Below are 26,093 nucleotides of genomic sequence, written 5' to 3'. Positions count from 1 at the left end.
AGGCAATGGGGCTAAGTGGCTTGCTCAAGGCCACACAGCTAGGTAATTATTTAGTGTCTGAGACCGGATTTGAACTCAGGTACTCCTGAATCCAGGGCCGGTCCTCTATCCACTGCGTTACCTAGCCACCTTCCATTCATTCTTTATTTTTTAATTTTTTTCTTATTAATGTTATTATTTGAGTTTTACAATTTCCCCCCCAATCTTACTTCCCTACACCCACCACCCACCTCCACAGAAAGCAATATGACAGTTTTTACTTTGTTTCCATGTTGTACACTGATCCAAGTTGAGTGTGATGAGAGACAAATCAAATCTTTAAGGAAGAGAAAAGAAGTCTAAGAGGTAAAACGATCAGTCAATCAGATATCTGTTTTTTTCCCTAAATTAAAGGGAATAGTCCTTGAACGTTGTTCAAACTCCAAGGCTCTTTATTTGGATACAGAGATGGCACTCTCCATTATAGACAGCCCAAAATTTTTCCTGATTACTGCACTGATGGAATGAGCGAGTCTTTCAAGGTTGAACATCACCCCCATGTTGCTGTTAGGGTATACAGTGTTTTTCTGGTTCTGCTCCTCTCACTCAGCATCACTTCATACAAATCCCTCCACACTTCCTTGAAATCCCATCCCTCCTGGTTTCTAATAGAACAATAGTGTTCCGTGACATACATATACCACAGTTTGCTAAGCCATTCCCCAATTGAAGGACATTTACTTCATTTCCAATTCTTTGTCAACACAAACAGGTTTGCCATAAATATTTTTGTACAAGTGATGTTTTTAGCCTTTTTCATCATCTTTTCAGGGTATAGATCAAGTAGTGGTATTGCTGGGTCAAAGGGTATACACATTTTTGGTGCCCTTTGGACGTAGTTCCAAATAGCTCTCCAGGAAGGTTGGATGAGTTCACAGCTCCACCAACAGTATAATAGTGACCCAGATTTTGCACAACTCTTCCAACAATGATCATTATCCTTTCTGGTCACATTGGCCAATCTGAGAGGTGGTGCCTCAGAGAAGCTTTAACTTGCATTTCTCTAATAATTAATGATTCAGAGAAATTTTTCATATGGCTGTGGTGCTTTGATCTCCTCATCTGTAAATTGCCTTTGCATATCCTTTGACCATTTGTCAATTGGGGACTGGCTTTTTGTTTTAAAAATATGACTCAGTTATCTGTATATTTTAGAAATGAGTCCTTTGTCAGAATCATTAGCTGTAAAGATTGTTTCCCAATTCACATTTCTTTTTATCTTGGTTACAGTGTTTTTTTCTGTGCAAAAGCTTTTTAATTTAATATAATTGAAATCATCTAGTTGGTTTTTGGTGATGTTCTCCAGTACTTCCTTAGTCATAAACTGCTCCCCTTTCCATAGATCTGACAGGTAAACTAGTCCTTGATCTTCTAATTGCTTATAATATTGTCTTTTTATGTCTAAGTCCTGTAACATTTGGATCTTATGTTGGTAAAGGGTGTTAGGTTTGGTCTAATCTAAGTTTCTTCCATACTAACTTTCAATTATCCCAGAAGTTTTTTTATCAAAGAGGGAGGTTTCATCCCAATAGCTGGAGTCTTTGGGTTTATCAACCAGCAGATTACTATAATTGTCTCCTTCTTTTGCACCTAGTCTATTCCACTGGTCCACCACTCTATTTCTTAGCCAATACCAAACAATTTTGATGACTGATGCTTTATAATTTTGGATCAGGTAGGGCTAAGCCACCTTCTTTTGCACCTTTTTTTTTCATTAAGCTCCTGGAAATTCTTGACTTTTTATTTTTCCATATGAATTTTCTTACATTTTTTTCTAAGTCATAAAAAGTAAATTTTTGGAATTTTGATTGGTAGGGCACTAAACAGGTAGTTTAGTTTTGGCAGAATTGTCATTTTTATTATATTATCTCTACATATCCATGAGCAGTTGATATTTGACCAGTTATTTAAATCTGATTTAATTTGTCTGACAAGTGTTTTATAATTGTTTTCTAAAAGATTCTCAATCTGTCTTGGCAAATAGACTCCCAAGTATTTTATATTGTCTGAGGTTACTTTGAATGGGATTTCTTTTTCTAGCTCTTCCTGCTATTTCTTGCTAGACATATATAGAAAAGTTGAGGATTTATGAGGGTTTATTTTATAACCTGCAACTTTGCTAAAATTTCTAATTGTTTCCAGTGGTTTTTTGGACGATTTCTTGGAATTCTCTAGATAGATGTCATCTCCAAAGAGTGAGAGTTTTGTCTCTTCCTTCCCAGTTCTAATTCCTTCAATTTCTTTTTCTTCTCTAATTGCTGAAGCTAACATTTCTAATACAATATTGAATAAATAGTGGTGATAATGGGCACCCTTGCTTCACCCCTGATCTTATTGGGAATGCTTCTAGCCTCTCCCCATTGTAAATAATGCTTGTTGATGGTTTCAGATAGATATTGCTAATTATTCTAATGAACAGTCCATTTATTCCTACACTCTCTAGTGTTTTTAGTAGGAATGGGGGCTGTATTTTGTCAAAGGCTTTTGCAGCATCTATTGATATGATCATATAATTTCTGATAGGTTTGTTGTTGATATAATTGAGTATACTAACAGTTTTCTTAATATTAACCAACCCTGCATTTCTGGGATAAATCCTACTTGATCATATTTTATTATCCTAGTGATAACTTGCTGTAATTGTTTCGCTAAGATTTTATTTAAGATTTTTTCATTTCTTTTCATCAGGGAGATAGGTTTATAATTTTCTTTCTCTGTTTTAACTCTTTGTGGTTTAGGTAACAGCACCATATTGGTTTCATAGAAAGAGTTAAGAAGAGTTCCATCATTCCCTATTTTTCCAAAGAGTTTATATAGAATTGGAACCAATTGTTCCTTAAAATGTTTGGTAGAATTCACTTGTGAATCCATCATGCCCTGGAAATTTTTTTTAGGGAGTTCAATGATGACTTGTTGAATTTCTTTTTCTTAGATAGGGCTATTTAGGTATATAATCTTTTCTTCATTTAACTTGGGCAACTTATATTTTTGTAAATATTCATCCATTCCACTTAGATTATCAAATTTATTGGCATGGAGTTGGGCAAAATAATTTTGATTTATTACTTTAATTTCCTCCTCATTGATGGTGAGTTCAGCTTTTTCATTTAGATACTAGCAATTCGGTTTTCTTCTTTTTTTTAAAATCAAATTGACCAGAGGTTTATCAATTTTATTGGTTTGTTCATAATGCCAACTTTTGGCTTTATTTATTAATTCAATAGTCTTTATTTTTGCTTTTGATTTTATTAATTTCTCCTTTAATTTTTTAGAATTTCTAATTTGGTATTTAATTGAACTTTTTTGATTTATTCTTTCTCTAATTTTGTTAGTTGCATGTTTAGTTCATTGATTTCCTCTTTCTCCAATTTATTCATGTAAGCATTTAAAGATATAATATATCCCCTGAGAGTTGCTTTGAATGAATCCCATAGGTTTTGGTATGTTGTTTCCTTTTTGTCATTATGTAGGATAAAATTGTTAATTCTTTCTATAATTTGCTTTTTGGTCCACTCATTTTTTAAAATGAGGTTATTCAGTTTCCAATTTGTTCTGGGTCTATCTCTCCTTGGCCCATTATTGCATATGACTTTTATTGAATTGTGATCTGAGAAAGATGTATTCACTATTTCTGCCTTTCTGCAGTTGATCATTAGGTTTTTATGTCCTAGTACATGACCAATTTTTGTATAAGTTCCATGTACTGCAGAGAAAAAAGGTATATTCCTTTCTATCCCCATTCAGTTTCCTCCAGAAGTCTACCATATGTAATTTTTCTAACAATCTATTTACCTCCTTAACTTCTTTCTTGTTTATTTTATGATTTGATTTATCTAGATCTGATAGCAGGAGGTTGAGGTCTCCCACTTGTAGAGTTTTGCTCTCTATGTATTCCCGTAGTTCTTTCAGCTTCTCCTCTAAGAATTTGGATGCTACTGCATTGGGTGTATATATATATATATATATATATATATATATATATATATATATATATATATATATATATATATATATATTCAGTATTGAAGTAACTTTATTGTCTCTTTTACATTTTAGAAGGATAAAGCTTCTTTCTTTACCTCTTTTAACACTATCTATTTTTGCTTCTGCTTTGCCTGACTAAGGTTTTCTACTCCTGCTTTTTTTACTTCAGCTGAAGAAAAATATATTTTGCTCCAACCTTTTACCTTTACTCTATATGTATATTTCTACTTCAGATGAGTTTCTTGCAAGCAGCATGTTGTAGGATTCTGGTTTTTAATCCACTCTGCTATTCACTTATGTTTTAAGGGAGAGTTCATCCCATTCACATTCAAAGTTATGATTACTAATTTTTTATTGCCCTCCATGCTATCTTCTCTCTGTTTGTATTTCCCCCCCTTTCCACTGCCTTTATCCGTATTCCCCAGTATTTTGTTTCTGAATACCAGCCCCTTCAGTGTTTGCCCTCCTATATCACCCCTCCCCTTTCTTTAAACTTTACCTTTTTCCCTTCCCTTCCTTTTGTTAGTTCCCCTTTTTTCTCTATTCCCCTTCCCTTTCTTCATCCCCCTCTCCACTTTTCCCCTTTTAATACTTTAATGGCTAAATGTTTTACAATTTCACTAAGTATGTATAGGTTGACTTTAAGTCAAGTCGGATGAGAAGAAGATTCAGGTGTTTCGCATGTCCTCCCTTCTTCCCCTCTATTACCATAGGTATTTTGTACCTCTTAGTGTAATGAGATTTAAACCATTCAATCCTCGCCCTCCTCCCATCTCCTTCCTGTCCCCCCTTTTAAGGAAGTAGTGTTTTTTAGATCATTTTATCTGAGTCATAGTAAATTCTGAGTATCCATCACTTCTAGCTAAGAACATTCTATGTAATAGAGTTAAAATTCTTGAGAATTATTAGAGTCTTTTTCCTAAGTGGGGTTAAAGCCAGTTATATCCCATTAGATAGCAGGCTTATGGATAGTTCATGAATGTCCATCATTTCTGGCTAGATATATTCACTCTGTTAGAGTTACAATTCTCAAGATTTATGAGAATCTTTTTCCCCATGCTGGGATATAGCAATTTTCAACTTTTTGGATAGCAGTTTTTTTTTTCTTTTATGCCCCCCCCTTTTTAACCTTTACATGTGTATCTTGAATCTCCTGTTTGATGTCCAAATTTTCTATTTAGCTCCAGTCTTTTCATCACAGGTTTTTGGAATTCTTCCATTTCATCAAAAGTCCATCTTTTTCCCTGGAAGAGAAGGCTAAGCTTTGTAGGATAGTGGATTCTTGGTTGCATTCCAAGCTCCCTTGCTCTTCGAAATATCTTCTTCCAGGCCCTTGGATTACTTAATGTTGATGCAGTCAGGTCCTTCATAATCCTTACTGTGGCTCCTTGATATTCAAATTGTTTCTTTCTGGCTGCTTGCAGGACTTTTCTCTTTTATCTTATGGTTCTGGAATTTGGTCACAACATTCCTTGGTGTTTTCATTTTAGGATCTTTTTCTGATGGGGATTGTTGTACTCTTTCAATAACTGCTTTGCCCTCTGATTCCATGATATCAGGGCAGTTTTCCATCACTACATCCTGTAATATTAAGTCCAGGCTTTTTTTCTCTTCAGTGTTTTTCAGGAAGTCCAATAATTCTCAGGTTGCCCCTCCTTGATCTAGTCTCTAGGTAAGTGGTTTTGTTGATGAGATATTTTACATTTTCTTCTATTTTTTCTATTTTTTAAATTGTGTTTAACTGGCTCTTGCTGTCTCATGGAGTCATTAGTTTTGGCAGACTCCATCTTTTTTTTTTGGGGGGGGAGTTTTCTTCATTAACCTTTTGGTCAATTCTGCTTTTGAAAACACTTTCCATTTGATCAATTGAGGTTTTGAGAGAATTATTTTCTTTTTGCATTTTCCCAATTGAGGATCTGAGAGAATTATTCTCATTTTGTATTTGTCCAATTGATGATGTGAGAGATTTATTTTCATTTTATATTTGTCCAATTGAGTATCTGAGAGATTTATTCTGCTTTTGTATTGTCCAATTGTATTTTCTAAGTATTTCTTTTTTTGTAGCAAGATATTGTCTCTCCCAAATTTTCCAGTTGATTTTTAAACTTCTTCCTTATTTCTTCAAGGAAGTCTTTCTCTGCTGAGGACCAGATTGTATTCTCCTCAGAGGTTCTAGGTCTTTCTGAGTTAGGGTCTTTTCCTTCCAAGAATTTTTGTATGGCTCCACCTTTCCACTGACCCTTCTTTATTTTGCTAAGACCTTGAGTTGGGGAGAGGCTGGTTTACAGGGGCTTGGGATCGCTAAAAGCTTTACCCACTGAATGCAGTTTCTCTGGCTGGCCAGTAGGAGGTGCTGGTTGCTTTCTCTGGAGTGTCTGTGACCTTGATTGAGGCCTTTTCCCTTTGCTTGAAGGAAGGAGTTGGAGCTATTGAATTCTTTTGTCTTCAATCAATGGTGGGATTTACTCTGGGGTGAGGTCATTCCTCTCCCTATTGTCACTTGGGCTAGTTCTTCTGCTCACACACCTGCCCCTGAGGCAGAAGTAGTCTGCAATTGTTTGTTCCTGGAAGAGGCCTCAGCCATAATGGAGGCATGGACTCAGAATTCCTTAGACCAGAGGAGCCCAGGGATGGTGTCCACAGCTCTCCTGCACTGGAACTTTCCCCCAAGCCCTGTATTCAAGCTCCAGAGGGACAGCACCAACACTAGTGCCTCTGCTCCCTAGCTGACTCAAGCCCCCACTGTCTAGCCCCACTGCTGATCCAGCAGGTCTGGCTCTCTGGCCCTCAGACTCCCTGGCTCCAATTCAGCCACTAATGTGGCTGATCCAGGGCTGATCTGCCCTCTGAGCCCAGACTCACCCACCCAAATTCGTCCAACCAATGCTGCTGCAGGAATCAAATGCTGAGGTAGATGTTGTTTCTCCTGGCTTTTCTTTCTGGGATTTTGTGGGTCGGATTTCTGTCAAGAGGTTTGTTTCATATGATAGATGGGGAAAGATCAGGAGACTTTAGAACTATGTCTGTCTAATATTGGCCGGGAACATCCCATGCATTCTTTAAAATGAGATTAATTAGCTTCCAATTTGTTCTGGGTCTTTATCACCCTGGTTCAATATTGCATATGATTTTTATTGCATTATGATCTGAGAAAGCTGTATTTATTATTTCTGCCTTTCCTCAATTGATCATTAGTTTTTATGTCCTAATATCTGGTCAGTTTTTTGGGTAATTTCCATGTACTGCAGAAAAAACATATATAGATATAAGGAGATATTGTTTTTAAATCATTTCATCTGAGTCATAGAAAAGTTACAAGTGTCCATCACTTCTGAATAAATATATTCTCTCTAATGGAGTTATAATTCTCAAGTTATTAGAGTCTTTCTCCCAGGTAGGGATTTAGCCATTTTCATCTTATTGGATAAGAGTCTCACAAATAAGTCATGAGTGACCATAACTTCTGGCTAAGTATATTCTCTCTAATAGAGTTACAATGCTCAAGAGTTATGAGAATCTTTCTCCCAAGTAGGGATATAGCTAGTTTTACCTTATTGAATAGCAGTTTCTTTTTCTTTACTCCTTTTTTTAAGCTTTTCAGATGTTTCTTGAGCCTCCTGTTTGATGTCCAAATTTTCTATTTAGCACTGTCTTTTCATCAGGAAATGTTGGAAGTCTCCCACTTTGTTAAATGTCCATCTTTTCCCCTGGAAGAGAAGGCTCAGCTTTGCCAGATAGTGAATTCTTGGCTGCATTCCAAGCTCCCTTGCTCTTCAGAATATCTCATTCCAGGCCCTGTGATCCCTTAATGTTGATGCAACCAGGTCCTGTGTGATCCTGTTTCTCATTGGTTTTTAAATTGTTTTTTTTCTGGCTGCTTACAGGATTGTCTCTTTTATCTGACAGTTCTGATATTTGGTCATAGCATTCCTTGGTGTTTTCATTTTAGGATCTCTTTCCAGAGGAGATCGATGTATTTTTTTCAATAAGTATTTTGCCCTCTGGTTCCATGGTATCAGGGCAATTTTCCATCATCAAATCCTGTAATATTAAGTACAGGATTTTTTCCTCTTCAGTGTTTTCAGAAAGGCCTATAATTCTCAGGTTGTCCCCTCTTGATCTATTCTCGGGGTCAGTGTTTTAGCTGATGTGGTATTTTACATTTTCTTTTATTTTTCCGATCTTTTGGTTTTGTTTAACAGAATCTTATTTTCTCATGTAGTCATTAGTTTCCACTGATTCCATTCTGTTTTTTTCGAGAAGAATTTTCTTCTTTTACCTTTTGCAGTTCCTTTTCCAGTTGGTCAATTCTATCTTTGAAGGAGTTTTCCATTTGCCCAAGTGTAGTTTCGAGAGTATCATTTTCTTTTTGCATTTGCCCAATTGAGGATCTGAGAGAAATATTCTTTTTGTATTTGTCTAATTATATTTTCCAAGGAATTGTTTTCTTGTTGAGAGATGTTAATTTTTTCTTGCAAGATGTTAATGCTCTCTTGAGTTTCTTTTCCCAATTTTTCCAATTGATTTTTAAAGTCCTTCCTGATTTCTTCAAGGAAGTCGTTCTGGTCTGGAGACCAATTCATTCTTCTCAGAAGTGCTAGCTCTTTCTGGGTTAGAATCTGTTATTTCTAAGTATTTCTCAATGGGTCCCCTTTTCGTTTGCCTTTCTTCATCTTTCTAGGATCTTGTGTTGGGGAGGGGCTGGCTCTCAGAATTTGCTTTTGAGGATCCTAGAGGCTTTGTTCACTTGGCTTAGTAATTCCAAGGGCAGGCCAGTAGGGGGTGCTCGTTGCTTTCTCTGAAGTGTTTGAGGCCCTCAGCAGCAGGGTCTGAGTTTACCTTGAATAATAGACTGAGCCCTGAGAGAGTGAGAGAGAGTTAATCTCCCTTTCAGTTGAGTGAACTATGTTGCCCACACCTGAGCCTGAGGGAGTGGGGTTTGTTTAACATTTCTTCTGGGGAGAGGGCTCTACTGAAAGCATGGTGCTCAGGTACCAGTGCAGCTGATTGTTTTCTAGATGTGCTCTGAAGATCACTGTGCTGGAACTCACCCTCTCATAGCTCATCTCCCTCTGACCAAAGATTCCTGAAGGTAGCTCTCACACCAGCCACACACCAAAGCCTCTGCAGCTAGCACAGGTCCTCTGGCTTCCCCCAGCTGTTGTCCCTGTGCTGGCTCTCTGATCTCCACTCTGGTTTACCCACCCACAGTCCCGCAGACCAACCTTGTTGGTAGGTGTTCTCCTAGCTTCTCTTTCTGGGTTTTGTTGATCGAATTTCTGTTAAAAGGTTTTTTTCATGTTATTTTTGATGGGAATCAGGAGCACTTAAACACTATGCCTGTATTCTTTCTGCCATTTTGGCTGGATGATGAAGTAGATGATTATTTACAAAAATATAAAGTGCTTAGATTGAAATAAGAGGAAATAAAATACCTAAATAACTCCATTTCAAAAAAAAAACAGAAGTCATCAATGAAATCCCAAAGAAAATAACTCCAGGACCAGAGGGATTCACAAATGAATTCTACCAACCATTTAAAGAACGATTTTATAAAAACTATTTGAAAAAATAGATAAAGAAAGAGCCCTGCCAAATTACTTATAGGATACCAAGATAATTCTGATATCTAAATTAGGAAGAGTGAAAACAAAATTACAGGCCAATTTCCCTAATGAATATTGCTGCTAAAGTTTTAAATAAAATAAAATTTTAGCAGAGATTATAGCAAATTTCACTAGGATAATACTCTATGATAAGGTAATATTTATACAGGTTATAAGTGATGGACACAATTTTAGGACAATAAATACCATATTTAACTATGCCAGTAAGAAAATTAATAGAAATCATATCCTTATTTCAATAGATATTGAAAAAGTCTTTAATAAAATACAGTATTAATTCCTATTTAAAACACTTGATTGAATAGGAATAAATAGAGCTTTCCTGAAAATGATAACCAGTACCTTTCTGAAACCATAAATAGTATTATATTTAAGGGGATAAACTGAAGGCAATTCCAATTAAGGTAAGGGATGAAACAAGGATGCCCATTATCACCACTATTATTTAATATTGTATTAGAAATGCTTTCTTTAGCAATTAGAGAAGAAAAAGAAATTGAAGGAATTTGAATAGGAAATGAAGAAACAAACTCTCACTCTGCAGATGATATAATGGTATATTTAGAAAAACCTAGAAAATCAACTATTAAAATGTCTTGAAACAAATAACAACTTTATCAAAGTTGTAGGATATAAACCAATATAAATCATCAGCATACATTACCAACTATGCCCAACAAGAGATAGAAAGAGAAATTCCAGTTAAAGTAATTACATGAAAATTACATGAAAAAGTAATTAGAAGAAATTCTTGAGAAACTACTTTACAAGACCAATCCAGAAACTATATGAACAAATTTACAAACCATTTTACATGCAAATAAAGTTAAACCTTAACAATTAGAAAAATATCAATTGCTCTTGGTAAGACTGAAGTAATATAAGATAAATGACAATTCTACATAAATTAAATTACTAAACTACCAAAAATATTTTAAAGAACTAGAAAAAATAACAGAATTTATCTGGAGGAACAAAATATCAAGAATATCAAGGGAGTTCATGACAAAAAAGGCAAAGGAAGGTGGTTTAGTATTTCAGATCTAAAACTATATATAGTGTCAGTCATCAAAATTTTCTGGTACTAAGGAAATAAAAGGTTCCAACAACAATAAAAAACATATTACCATGTTAATATACTTTTTGACAAGCCCATAGTCTAGCTTCTGGGGAAAGAACTCACTGTTTGATAAAAACTGCAGGGAAAACTGGAAAGCAGTATGGCAAAAACTAAGAATAACTCAACATCTCATATCCTGTATCCAAGTAAGTTTCAAATGGATACAAAATTTATTAAAGGGTGGTATCATAAGTCAATTAGGAGAACCAAAAAGAAATAGTCTGTCAGGACAATCTATCATCCTATGATATTGTTGTTATTTTGTGTACAGTATGTATAAAACAGCTCAAGTACTGCATCAGCACAAGTAAATCCTGGTTTTTTGGAGAGATTCTGCTCAACATTTCTTATAGCACAACATTCCATCATAATTACATACCACAATTTATTTAGCTATTTCCAAACTGATGTGCATCCCCTCTATTTCCAATTCTTTCTACATGCATGTCCTTTTCCTTGTTATTTTATCTCTTTTGTAATGTTGACCTAGTTGTAATATTGCAAGTTAAACATTATGGATGGTTTTATAGCCCTTAGGGCACAGTGACAGTCAAGTCCTTGACCTTATAAACACTTCTAGGTTCAAGACCTCTGAAATTTTTTGAGTCTATCATAATTTCATATAATTGAATTACTATATAAGTGGTTGAAAGGATAGAGCACTGGTCTTGGAGTCAAAAGCATGAGAATTCTAATCCAGCTTCAGACACTTGATCCTTACTGAGCGACCTTGGGCAAGTCATTTAACCCTGATTGCCTAACATCTAGGGTCATCTCCAATCATCCTGATTCATATCAGGCCACTGGATCCAGATGGCTCTGGCAAAGAAAGTTGAAGTTGGTGCCTTAGAATAGTGCTTCCTTATTAAAATCAGTCATATGCTTGTCATGACATCACCTATATATTCCTTAAAATCCATAATTCCATTTCCTTGTCCTTTAGTCTTTGCATATACCAGTTCTTCCCTACCCCTTCTCTACCTAAACTCTCTTCCTGATATTGAACCCTTTGTGAATCAATTCAACTTTATAATATATATCTGCTATCAAATCCCTTATTCCCTTATCCTATGATCAATTGTGCCTTGACAACCTGGAAATTGGATTACTTCTTTATTCCCATTAAAATTTTGTTAAATAGAACTAAAAAAATATCATAAAATTGAGCTGATTCAATCTACTAAAAATTGCTTACAAGTAAGTCATTACTTCTACAAAATAGTAATTCTGCTCCTAACTGATTCTCTATTCTGCTTGCCCCCACAGATTTTGCAAATCTTTGCTTCTCCAGTGACATTCCTTTACCTTCTCATCTGAGGACTTTGGCTCATACTGAATCAGAAACAATTCAAGTCTTTCATAGAGAGCCCACTCTTACACCGTTTGCTTCAGCTTACATATTTCTGATATCCTCACTATTCTACCCTCCATTAAGAGGCACTTTTTGACAAGAATAACCCTCCACATGTCCTTGACTGCATTACTTACTTTGTTTTCAACAAATGCCTTTGTCTAATCTTTAATTTCTTTCTACCCACTGGATCCTTCTTGCTGACTGCCAACAGTTCAACCATCCTGCATCCTAAAAAACAAAACCAAAAAAAATGTAACCTCAAATCTATCTTAATACTACCAGCCCTAAAAGTTTTCTTTCTATATTACCCATTCTTACTTGTATTTGGAAAAATAGATATTTTTTTTTACTTCTGGTATCTATACAGTTCCCTTTACTCTTTTCTAGCCTTCTGAGACTCATATAAAGTATCATCATTCAGGTAAAACTATTTTCCAGAGTTATTAATTATATCTCATTTTTCCTGAATTTAATAGCTTTTTTCTCAGTCATCATCTCTCAAAGCTTTTATCTAAACACTCTTCTCTTTATTTTTATCCATCATCTCATTTCAGGATCTCATTAGTTCCAAAAGGTTCAATTTTTAAAAATTAGCTATTTTGTTGTTATCTTTTGAATTGCCTAATTTCCCAATTTATTCATTTTCACCCCTCCCAGATTCATTCTTACAATAAAGAATATACAAAAAGCATCAGAAAAAAGTTCAGTAGTTCTAACAAGTATATTGCAAAAACTTGATTAAATTGTTATCTAGAAGATGGTTTCCATAACCAATTCTAGTTTTTCTTTTGACTTATCCCTCCACATCATTACTTCCAATCATATATTTTAAGCTAGGTATTTCAGGGTCATTTTAAATTTACCATATCTACAACAGATTTAAATATCTTTCAAACTCATCTCAAATTTTGAAACTCCTTATTTCTGTGGAGGATACCACCTTGTTTTTTTTTTTTGTCAACCAGACTTGCAACCCTAGTCCCTCTCACTTTACATATCTAATCAGGTGTAAAATCTTGTCATTTATTTCTCCACAAGATTTTTCCTATAGATATTCTGCTTTCCACTTATACAACCACTGATCTCATAGTCAAACTTTTTTGTTTCTTGCCTGGGCTATTGTTAATAACCTCTAATTAGTTTCCCTGCTTCTGACTTCTCCCCACCATATTTAATCCTCTCCACAGTCCCCAAAACAATTTTCTTCAAGTGAAAGTTTAAACATTTCACCAATTCACTCCACTCAATAAATCCCATTGTTTTTCTAATCCCTTTAGGAACAACTATAACTTACTTTAGTTTTTAAATCTCTTTGCAACTTGACCAAATCCTATCCTCCTTATGAGATTATTTTCTATTTCATACATACAATATCCATCTCTTTTTTTCCTTTCAACCATTACTCTGATCATTCAACATGTCTAGAATGGTCTTCTTATTGTATGATTTTGTTTTGTTTTGTTTTTTAGGTTTTTGCAAGGCAAATGGGGTTAAGGGGCTTGCCCAAGGGCACACAGCTAGGTAATTATTAAGTGTCTGAGAGCAGATTTGAACCCAGGTACTCCTGACTCCAAGGCCGGTGCTTTATCCACTACGCCACCTAGCCACCCCAAGGTATGATTGTTTTTTAGAGATTCTGGTTTCCTTCAAGACTTAGCTCAGCACCACCTTTTATAGGAGGCCTTCCCTAAATCCTCCAGATGCTTGTGCTTTCTTCTCTGAGATTGTCTCACTTGTTCCCTGTAATGTCTGTTGTATTTTTACTTTGTTTATTATATATCTTATAATTTATAGTTTGAATTTTTTCTTTTTAAAATTACTTATTTATATTATTTGAATATCAATCTATCTAGGAAATCTCTTTTGTTTCTGTAAATTCCCTATAAATCTTTGAAAGTGGATCTTTATCAATGTATAAGCTTATACACAAAACATAAACATGCATTATATAGAGGTGTATATGTATAGTGCTTCATTCTGTACATCATAGACTCAGTGGCTCGATCAACCTGAAAGCATGTTGAATAACAAGATCCTCTAAAGTATAAAATCAATGGACACTTTTAAATTTTGGAAAATTCAGGTGTATATAATTAATACATTGTAATGAAATAATATAATATAATGCAATAATAAAAATATTTCATAAATATAAAAGTGAATGTTGACTTGGTAGTTTGGAGGACCTTAATGCATGACAATGTCAATGATCAAACCACTGAGGCTACCTCTACTAATTTTCCTTGCATGGTAGTAGAGATTGCTGAGAAGACAGGCATTTTGGAGTTCCTTCCTGTCCCTTGCTGTCATTGACAGAGAGCAATCCTAGTAGAAAAGTAGCCTGCAATTCTTTTTATTTTTTTGAGCTTGCAATTCTTGCAGCCATCAATACCAATCACAAACCAACAGCCATTGGCAGGCAACTAAACATTAGAGTACTTGATATATTGATGCTTCCAGATCACCGATCCTGATTCCAGCTTTGTCCTTTTTGCCATCATCCACGGGAAAAATTCTTATAGAGATGTAAACTCAATTCTTTATGTTATCCCTGAAGTTGCTTAAAAAACTATAAAGAAAGTTCTTGCTCCCAAAGTCCTTGACAGTTTCAAATGGTTTAGAATCAGAAATATATTGAGCTTTATCAATGGAAATGATTTTAAATATGTATTACAATTTGGTTTGCAACTGGAACATTCTATTTTATTTGAAGCTAAAACCTTCTAGGTATATTGTCTCTTCTTGTTAGATCTTAAATTTTTTTAGAGCAGGGTTTTTCTTGACTTTCTGTTTTTACTTTCTGTGTAATTATCACAGTGATTTGCTTTTATCTATAAACAGATTTTTTTTTAGACTTTGCAAGGCAATGGGGTTAAGTGGCTTGCCCAAGGTCACATGACTAGGTAATTATTAAGTGTCTGAGGCCGGATTTGAACTAAGGTACTCCTGACTCCAAGGCCAGTGCTCTATCCACTGCGCCACCTAGCCACCCCCTATAAACAGATATTTTAAAAATTCATTCATTCTTTCATTCATTATTAATGTCCTCCTTTATACTCTGTTAAAACTGTTCAGGAATGAGATTTGATCATTTTGATGGAGTTCTTATTTTTTTTTTCTGATGTTTCCTATAAGAATTACAAGACAATATGATCAAAAATCCCATACAATGATTATTTCTGTAGCCTTTGAATGGACTACTTTAATTTTTTTTGTTGTTTCATTTTTCACGAGAACACCAATACTAATAATGCCTCAATTCATCCAATAGCATTTCAATTTCTTGTTAACTAGGACAAAGACCTCATATTTCAAATATCAATTAGAAGTAGTGTTTATTAGAATTAAACCAATATAAAACACTATGATTCCCTGAATTCTCTGCTTCTCCTACCTCTCCTCAATTATTATTATGATAGGAGAGTTGATGGAATTGTGTATAATTAAGGAGCAACTTAATGATAATGAGCATTTCTATTTTAAGGTAGACTGGCCTTCACAAAATTGACTCATATTATCATCAAAACCTTTACACCATGAGAAAATAGATTTAGGTTACACTTGTGTTGCTTGAGAAATATCTCTAAATCATTATGAGTTAAAGGAATAGGACTTTGTCACATAAATAATGTTTTAATTTCCAGAAGAATATTTTACTTTTAATTGTTCTGCATTTTTAGTAGAGTCACAATCTTTTGTTGCTATTTAATTCTAAGAAAGACATAAGTTTATTTAACTTACCAAGTTATAATTCTAGTAAGAGAATTTAAATTTATGACTAAGCTGATCAGCCCATATTTATCCAAGCATTTCCCCTTGTTTTCATCTCCTTTTTGTTATGCTTTATTGACAAATGATGTATGTTTATTCAAATTAATTATATTTATTGGCATCACAAAGCATAAAGACAACCATATGTCAATTTAGAGTAAGCCAACTCTGAGAAAAATGATTTATAAAATGTTTTGTCCATCTTTCTTGGGAGCTTCTGGAAATAAGTTTGATTCCCCTTCATGTTGGATAAATTTTATGTAATACCACTCAAAAGCTGGGTAATGGGCTAGATGATTTCCAGTTTCCAACTTGGGAATTTCACGATGGTATGTGAGGATATATTTATGCATAGAACTTGACAGTTTACAACTTTTTTAGTTGTCATAAAAACATGACTAAAGCCAAAATTTAGCTTGCTAGTAATGACTGCCAACCAATATATGAACAGCAGGCAAAACATAAATAGAACGTGGATGGCAGACTCTCTCTGGAAATGCACTAAGTTGGCAGTTACTGTACATAGTGTAGATGAATTAACTAGGCAGGAAAAGATGCCCACAGGAGACTTGGCACATTCTAAGGGATTCCCTCATTTTTCAATGTATCCCAAACATAATTTAGAAATATGTAACAAAATAAATAAAATTGCAATAATATATAGATAACATTAATATATGATTTTCTAAGTCGAAATGCAGCCTATAGGATACATATGACTTAACGACCCTTAGTTCTATTTGAATTTGACTCTACTACACTGTAACAATGAAATATCAGGTACAATCCCTATTATTTTCCTTAGCTGATCATACTAAAATGACAAGCAATATTCATGTATTTGTGTGAGGCATACATCATGGATGGCAGATCCACTCCTCTCAATTACACTTCAGAAGGGCATGGAGGAGGAAGATGGAAAGAAATCTATCTCCCTCTGAGTATCATTACTTAAAGTTGTAAAATAGAATAGGACAGATTGGTACAGCATTGGGGAAGTGGAAGATGTAGGGAATCAAATACTTATTGCTTCTTCCTCTTTTAAAGCATTGACTCAATTTCTGGGTCAAATTCTTGAGCATACTTTTAAATCAAATAATCAACCCTATAATTTGTATTGAACAGGTGCCCAATAAAATCATTTTCTTATAGTTATATTCTTTTCTATTAGAAAAGAGCTATTATAAATGTTTTTGTACATTCTTTGGAATGCAGATCTAGTAGAAGTATTATTCCAAGGTCAAAGGATAGACATGGTTTTACACCCCTTAGGGAATACTTCCAAATGATTGAATTGATTGCACCAACGATGAATTAATGTCTCATTTTCTCCACAATTCCTTCATTTTCCACTTTCCTTTTCTGTCCTATTAGCCATTCTAATAAGTATGAAGTAGTAACTCAGAATTGTTTTTAATTTACCTTTTCCTAAACAATAGTAAGTTAGAACTTTTCCATATGACTACAGATGGTTTGGATTAAGTCATATGAAAATTGTTCATATATTTTGATCATTTATCAATGAATAAATGGTTCTTATTTTTATAGATCTAACAGTTTTCTAAATATTTTAGAAATGAGAACTTTATAAAAAAACTTGCTTAATTTTTTCTGAGTTAGTATTGTTAACTATTTCCCTTCATCTAAATTCTATCCCCCATTTATTCTATCCTCTTTCTCCATTCATTGGCCCTCCTCAAAAGTGATTTGCTTCTGACTACCACCTTACTCCCATCTACCCTCCCTTCTATCACCCCCCACAATTATCTCATCTGCTTCCTCACTTACTTTGCTATAATAAGATAGATTTCTATATTCAATTGAGTGTGTATGTTTTTCCCACTCTAAATCAATTCTGATGAGAGTTATGGTTCATTCTTATCTCACTCCTCTTTCCCTTCACTGTAAAAGCTTTTTCTTGCCTTTTTTATATGAAGGAATATCCTATTCTAACTCTTGTTTTTTCTTTCTCTCAATACATTCCTCTATCAACCCTTAATTTTATTTTTATTTTTAAATATCATTCCAACACACTCAACTCCAATGCACTCTTTCTATAAATACTCCTAACATTGTGTAGGAATGTGAACAGTTTAACCTTAAGTACTTTATGATATCCCATTCCCGTTTACCTTTTTATGCTTCTCTTGAGTCTTGTATTTGGAAGATCAAATTTTCTGTTCATCTCTGATATTTTCATCAGGTAAATTTGGAAGTTCCCCTATTTCATTTCTCCTGAAAGAGTGAACTTTATTTTGCTGGGTAGTTGATTCTTGCTTATAATCCAAGCTCTTTTGCATTCCTGTATATCATATCCCAAGTCCTCTGATTCTTTAATATATATATATATATATATATATATATATATATATATATATATATTCCCTTGATTTGAGGGTTCTGGAATTTAGCTATAATATCTTTGGAAGTTTTCATTTTAGGATCTCTTTCAAAATGTGATCAATAGCTTCTTTCAAGCTCAATTTTACCCTCTCATTCTAGAATCTCAGGATCATTTTCCTTGACAAAATTTTTCTTTGATCATGGCTTTCAGTTAATTCACTTAGTTTTAAATTATCTCTCCTGGATCTATTTTTGTAACCAGTTATTGCTCCAGTGAGATATTTCACATTCTTTTTTTATTATTTTGGTTTTTGTTTTATTGTCACTTGATATTTTATAGTAACTAGATTCCATTTAGATTCTCAAATCTAATTTTTAAGTAATTATTTTTTTCAGTGAGCCTTTGTACTTCCTTTTCCATTTGACCAATTCACTTAATGAGGCATTCTTCTCCTCATTGACTTTTTTTATACCTCTTTTACCATTGGGTCTAGTTTATTTTTAAAGTTATTTTCTTTAGTATTTTTGAGTCTCATTTACCAAACTGTATGAATCATTTTTCATGATTTTATTGCAACACTTTTATTTCTCTTCCCAATTTTTCCTCTACCTGTCTTATCTAACTGTCAAAATCCTTTTTGAGATCTTCTATGATTTGAGACCAATTCAGGTGTATTTTTGGAGGCTTTGGATATAGGAGCTTTGACTTTGGTATCTTCTTTGCAGTGTGTTTTGATCTTTCTTGATACTATAATAACTTTCTATGATTAGATTCTTTTCTTTAGTTTGGTCATTTTTCCAGCACATTACTGGATTTCATTCTTTGTTAGAGTAAAGTTCTGGTTCCAGGGGAGAGGGTGCACTGTCCCAAGCTGCTAGGATTTTGTGCAGGGGTTTTTAAAGATACTTTTAGGACCTGTAAGTTTTCACTTCTTCCATGATCTGAGGAGAGATGTGTTTTCTAGCTGTTTTTTCCTTGTGAGAAGTGTCCTTATTCCACTATGGCCACAACATCTGATGTTCTAGGGCTCTTCCTTGCCCTGAGTCTGACACCAAAACTGTGATTTGCATCTAAGTATACACAAAGACACCGATTCTTGACTCAGTGCTCACAGAGACCCTGGGCCAAGAACTATGGAAACAACTGCTACAGGTGCTGAGCCATTGACTCCCAAGTTTGACTCCTGGTTTTCTAGAGTCCTGTCTAGGCTGGGCTATCTGTCCTGGATTGTGCTCCTCTTTCAAATTATGTAGCAACTTTTTCCTGCTGATCTTATAAGTTTTTTAGACTGGAAAATTGTTTCACTCCATCTTTTTCTGGTCTAGAATGTTTTTTAGCATCATTATTTAAGGATATTTGGAAGGGTTATGAAGAGAGCTCAGGAGAGTCCTTGTCTTTACTTGGTCATGCTAGTTCTGTCACAGGATTTCTGTTTAAAGTCAAAATCACTTAGCTTTTGACTAGATTAAAGGTACATAAAAAGGAAAAAAAACAAAAGAAAAGATAAACTTCCCAAGTATCAGCTCTTCCTAAGTAGATTCCTTCAAGTCACAACATTTTTGTATACTCTTATAAAGTCGCCTTATCTGTGAAATGAGTGAATGAGATAGCATGATCTTTATGGTTTCTTCTAAATCAAAAATCTTATAAACCTTTGTACTATTTTCTTCTTCAGAGTAGCTTCTACATAAGCCTTCACTCTCAATTTTTGTATTCTAAATTTTATGAAATATTTTGCAGAAGCAGTGAATTCAACATGGTAAAGAAATAACATTGAATTACTTCTCCAACAAATGGAGAATATGAAATCATTGTCTATGAATGCATCCAATCCACTAACTTTTTTTCTTTTTGTTTGCTTTTGCAAGGCAATGTGGTTAAATAACTTGCCCAAGGTCACACAGTTAGGTAATTATTAAGTGTCTGAGGCCAGATTTGAACACAGTTCTTCCTGACTACCATGCTCTATCCTCTGCAGAATCTACTGACCAAACAGCTCCAAGTGGTGACACTGTTCAAGTTGGTAATTTTTTTTTTCCTCCATGACAGCAATAGTTCAGCTTGATATTTTGTGACAATCTAGGCTGGGACCAAATATGTGAAAGAATGAACTGAAATCTTTCAAACACAATAATTTTAATTAAAAATACTTTTGAAAGTAAATGTATGCCACTAATACTCTTGACATTTCTAGGGGATCAGAAATGATCAAGTTCAAGCTCAAGCATGTTGAAATATTTTCTCTGAGGAATGCAGGACATACCGAAGAATTCATATCTGAAATTTTCATTACATATCTGAAATTATTTTGCCTCTCCTCAAAATTTCCCTCTCTCACATACATACAACATTCATTCTACTAAAATCTATTACAAGATGTACTGACAAAGTGAAGAACCCTTGAAGTTAGTGTTTACTGGTAGTCATTAATGAAAATTAAGTCTTGATAAATGGAGACACCCTGAGGCATGGATCTTTGTGCTAATGACCAATCACTTTAGGATTATAGAACTTCGAATATGCAAAAAGAAAATAGTTAATATTGATTGCAGTTTTCTAAAAGGCTACTACTGACTAGCATTGTAAATGCAGTAATAGTAGCTAACAGATCTGAGTGTGAAAGGTCTAAATAATAAGTCTTGCAGATTGGGATATTAAATTGTTCTTCTAAAGGAATAAAATGTGAAATTTTTTTATAGAAAGTTTGGTTTGTTAGTAATTCTATTAATTATTTTTCAATAATTAGTAAAATCTGGGAGGAGGTTGTTGTGAAGTCTTTGAAATTAAAAAGAAAATGTATACCCAAAAATAAACTTGTGGTTCAGGACTTAAAGTTTTCAAAAAAAATAGAAAGAGTTAAAAGGAACACTGAAATTCTAGGGAAGCATTTTCTCTTTTGGAAGAAAAAAATGAAATCAAACTCATGAACTTTTAAAAATTTATTTATTTTCAACCATATGTATATGTATATTTTTAAGCTAAAAAATTTCCTTCCGCCCTCCCTTCCCATCCTCCCTCCCCTCAGCAATGAACAGTCAGGTTAGCATTGTACATACATATTTTTGATAAATATGTTTCCAGATTAGTTATTTTCAGTATGAGTAATTAGGATTAAGGGAAAGTGATACATAAGAGATAACTTTTATAAAGTGTTCATCAGATTCTGAAGGTTTTTTTTTTATTTTATGTGTGTGTTTTGTTTTGTTTTGTTTTTCTTCCTCTGGATGGAGATAACATTGTCAATGGTCAGTCTAATATAGTTGTTCTAGTTCTCTGAATTGCTGAGAGGAGCAGCTTCCATCAAGATTGTTCATCTGACAATGTTGTTGTTAATGTGAACATTGTTCTCTCGGTTCTACTCCTTTGGCTCAGCATCAGATCCAGTAAGTCATTCCATGCTTCTCTAGACTCTGACCATTTATGATTTCTTTTTTGTTGTTGTTGTTTTGGGGGTGGTTCATTTTTATATTTTGACAAGGCAGTGGGATTAAGTGACTTGCCCAAGGTCACACAGCTAGGTAATTATTAAGTGTCTGAGGCTGGATTTGAACTTAAATCCTCCTGACTCCAGGGTGGTTCATAGTATTCATAGTATTCCATAGTATTCATGTACTATAACTTGTTTCACCATTCCCCAACTGATGGGTATCCCCTCAATTTCCAGTTCTTTGACAGTACAAAAAGAACTGTTAAGATTATTTTGAAACATGTAGGATTGTTCCCTTTTTTAAAAATAATTTCTTCTGGATGTAGACCTAAATTGGAATTGCTGGGTCAAAGGGTATGAGCAGTTTTATTGCTCTTTGGGCATAGTTCCATATTTCTCTCCAGAATTATTGGATCCATTCATAATTCCACCAGCAATGCATCAATATCCCAGTCCCCTAACAACCTCTCTAACACTGATAATTTTCTCTTTTTCTCATCTTGGCCAATATGATAGGTGAGATAAGATACCTCATTATTCTTTTAATTTGCATTTCTCTGATCAATAATGATTTGGAACATTCTTTTCATATGATTATATATAACTTTAATTTCTTCATTTGAAAACTCTCTATTCATATCCTTTGACCATTTATCAATTGGGGAATGATGTGTGACCTTGTAAATTTGATGCAGTTCTCTATATTTTTTGGAAATGAGACCTTTATCAGAAGTCCTAATTGTAAAGCTTGTTTCCCAGCTTCCTGCTTTCCTTCTAATTTTGATTTCCTTCCAACATTGATTTTTATTAGTGCACAGTGCACCATAGATGATGAAGTCATATCATTACAAAGCATTTATCTACTAAAAGAAATAGCATCCAACATTTCAAAGGAAAAGTTAAATGAATTACACAAGGAAATATATATATATATATATATATGTATTATATATATATGGTAAAAAATATGACAATGAGGGAACTCAACTTTACTCTTTCATAGTTATATAAATCTAAACATAAAGTAAATCATAAACAAGGGAAACAAAAAAATAAATCTTAGAAAATTTAGTTATGCTAGACCTCTGCAAAAAATTTAATAAAAGTACAAAGAAGTATGTATTTTTTTTCTCGCCTGTGTATGGCAATTTCACATAAACTGAGTATATTTTAGGTCATAAAAATCTCACATAAAAACTTAGAAAAGCAGAAATAGCAAATGTATCATTTTCAGACTATTATTCATTAAAAATTACATTCAATGAAAAACTATGGAAATATTTGTTAGAAATTAATTGGAGGGGCAGCTAGGTAGCACAGTGGATAGAGCACTGGCCCTGGAGTCAGGAGTACCTGAGTTCAAATCCAGTCTCAGACACTTAATAATTACCTGGCTGTGTGGCCTTGGGCAAGCCACTTAACCCTTAACACTTAACCTTGCAAAAACTATAAACAAACAAAAAATAAAATGAATAAGAAATTAATTGGAAATTAAATAATTTAAAAATAATGGGTGAATCAATAATTGTTGAAGCAATAATTTCATTGAAGAAAATAGTCAATAAATATTTTCTGAATTGAATAGAAGATAGAAATCTTTCCAAAGGGATCAGGAGTGAAGCAAGGATGCCTATAATTAACAATATTATTCACTATTGTATAAGACATACTAGCAATAGCAATAAGGTAAGAAAAAAGAAACTGAAGGAATAAGAATGTGCAATGAGGTAACTAAATTAACTTCTTGTAAGTGTGATGGTAAACTTAAAAATCCAAATTCAAGCTAATTGAAACAGTAAGGAGGATACAAAATAATGCACATAAAACATACCTTTTTTATAAATCATGAACAAAGTCCTATAAGAAGAGATAATAAATGATATTTAATTTAAAAATTACCACTAAGTAGATTAAATACCTGATAGTATGTCTCCCAAGAGAAGACCAGGAACTATAATTATAAAATAACTTTTTAAAAAATTAAAGCCAGATTCAAATGCTGAAATGAATAAGTGCATCATAGTTGATCATCACCTAATGTTGCTGTTGGTATGTCCAATGTTCTTCTGGTTTTGCTTATTTCACTCAGCATCATTTTCTGCAAATATTTCCAGGTTATTCTAAAACCCCTTCCTTCATGATTTCTTCAAGGACAATAGTTTTCCATCACATTCATATACCACGATTTGTTCAGCTATTTCCCAATTGATGGCATCCCCTCAATTTCTAATTCTTTGCCACTATGAAAAATAACTACAATAAATATTTTTGTACTTGTAGATTTTTTACCTTTTTTGTGATCTCTTTGTGATACAGACCTAGTAGTGGTATGGCTGGATCAAAGGATATGCACAGTTATATTAACCTTTGGGCATAATTTGAAAGTGATCTCTAGAATGGTTGGATCAGTTTACAACTCTACCAGCAATGTGTTAGTCTCCCAGTTTTCACATATCGCCTCCAATATTGATCATTTTCCTTTTCAGTCATATTGTCCAAATTGATAGATGTGAGGTAATACTTCAAAGTTATTTTAATTTATATTTCTCTAATCAATAATGATTTAGATCATTTTCTCACATGAATATAAATAGCTTTAATTTCTTCATCTGAGAATTGCCTTTTGACTATCAATTAAGGAATGATTTGAATTCCAATAAATTTGACTCAGTTCTCTCTATATTTTAGAAATGAGTCCTTTATCAGAAATACTAGCTAAAAAATATGTTTCCTAACTTACTGTTTTCCTTTTAATCTTGATTTTATTTGTGGAAAAATTTCTTTAATTTCCTCTTCTTTTAATCTGGGTAATTTATATTTTTGTAAATATTTATCTATTTCACTTAGATTGTCAAATTTATTGGCATCCAGTTGGACAAAATAAATCTAACTTATTCTTTAAACTCTTCCTCATTAGTGATAAATTTACCTTTCTCATTTTTTGATACTGGTAATTTGATTTTCTTCTTTCTGTTATAATAAAATTAACCAAAGGTTTATCTATTTTATCTGTTTTGTTTATTAGTTCAATTGTTTTCTTACTTTCAATTTTAATAATTTCTTCTTTGATTTTCATAATTTCTAATTTGGTATTTAACTGGGTATTTTAAAATTTCCTCTTTCTGTAGTTTTTTAATACTATACCCAATTCATTGATCTTTCTCTATTTTATTTATGTAAGCATTTATTGACATATCATTTCCCCTAGTAACTGCTTTGGCAATATGCCTCAAGTTTTGGTATATTGTGTCCTTATTATCCTTATCTTGGATGGAATTTGTTAATTATTTCTATGATTTGTTGTTTGACCCACTAATTCTTAAAATTAGATTATTTAGTTTCCAAATCTATCTCTCCATGGTCCTTTGTTGCATATGATTTGAATTGCATCATGATCTGAAAAGGATGCATTTAATATTTCTGCCTCTCTGCCTTTGATTATGGGATTTTTATGCCTTAATACACAGTCAATTTTTTTTATATGGGTGCCATTACATCAGAGAAAAAATGATATATTCTTTTCTATTCCTATTTAATTTTCTCCAGAGGTCTATCATATCTATTTATTTTATGGTTATTATTTAGCTAATTCCAAGAGAGAGAGAGAGAGGTTGAGGTGATCACCCAAATAGTTTTGCTGTTACAATTAGTAAATTATTAATAACATTTGAGGGAACTATTTAAATTGAGGAACTGCAAATAGTGAAGATTTGATTGTTAATTAGAGGCAATAAGAGAAAGTGGCTTTTTTTCTGAGAGCTTAAAAAGGAGGAGAAACACATGATTAACTTGACAAAAGGGAGAGATGATAAGAGTGTGTTTATCTACATTAAAGATGGAATCATTGGATGATAAAAGATTAAATATTTGGGAGAGAGATCAGAGGATCAAAAGAGTCAAGTTCTCAGGAGGGGATGAGAGAAGATGGATGAGATTAAGAACAGGAGCAGGGGTGTTTGTGTTTTCAACTTTTCTGATATAAACAAAGCAAAATAATTAGTTGGGGAGGATAGATGTTCAGGTGATTTGGAATTTAAATTTAGGCTTGAAGTACAGAGACTGAGTGAGGTGAAATCAATTTTCTATTAAAGCATTTGTGGGTGTCATCTCAAAAAGAAATGAGAGAAATATAAATTTCTTGAGAAAAGAAGAAAAAACTTGGAATAGTTTTGGGGTGAAGATATATTCAATTAAGGAAGAAATAAAAGAATGAACCTTTAGCAATGAGGGCCTAACAGCATAAGTAAATTTGTTTCACACCCAGTGAGGAAGATCAAACTTCTTCCCCTAGCATCCAGCAGAGATGTCTTGTTCTGGTAATCTACAGTTAGGTTCTAGAGAAGATGAGTAGCATCGAGAGATGGGGATAAGGAACTATTGAAATGATAAACTAAAGAATTCAGATTGTGGAAGAAAGAATGTGACAG

At 33.5% G+C, this 26,093-nt stretch overlaps 1 protein-coding gene across 1 annotated transcript in view; it reads right to left on the bottom strand.

The window, feature by feature from the left end:
* LOC141494148 (endoplasmic reticulum-Golgi intermediate compartment protein 3-like) overlaps window positions 1–26,093 on the bottom strand; it is a 147,075-nt gene that overhangs the window by 21,090 nt on the left and 99,892 nt on the right. The window contains 2 exon segments of the mRNA XM_074195278.1: window positions 9,101–9,215; window positions 12,259–12,352. Of these exon segments, the coding sequence (XP_074051379.1) occupies window positions 9,101–9,215; window positions 12,259–12,352 (209 nt within the window).

This window comes from Macrotis lagotis, chromosome 7, assembly GCF_037893015.1.
Source record: "Macrotis lagotis isolate mMagLag1 chromosome 7, bilby.v1.9.chrom.fasta, whole genome shotgun sequence".
NCBI lineage: Eukaryota > Metazoa > Chordata > Mammalia > Peramelemorphia > Peramelidae > Macrotis > Macrotis lagotis.
Note: the sequence above shows the minus strand (reverse complement) of the source record. Positions and strands in the feature narration are given on the sequence as shown.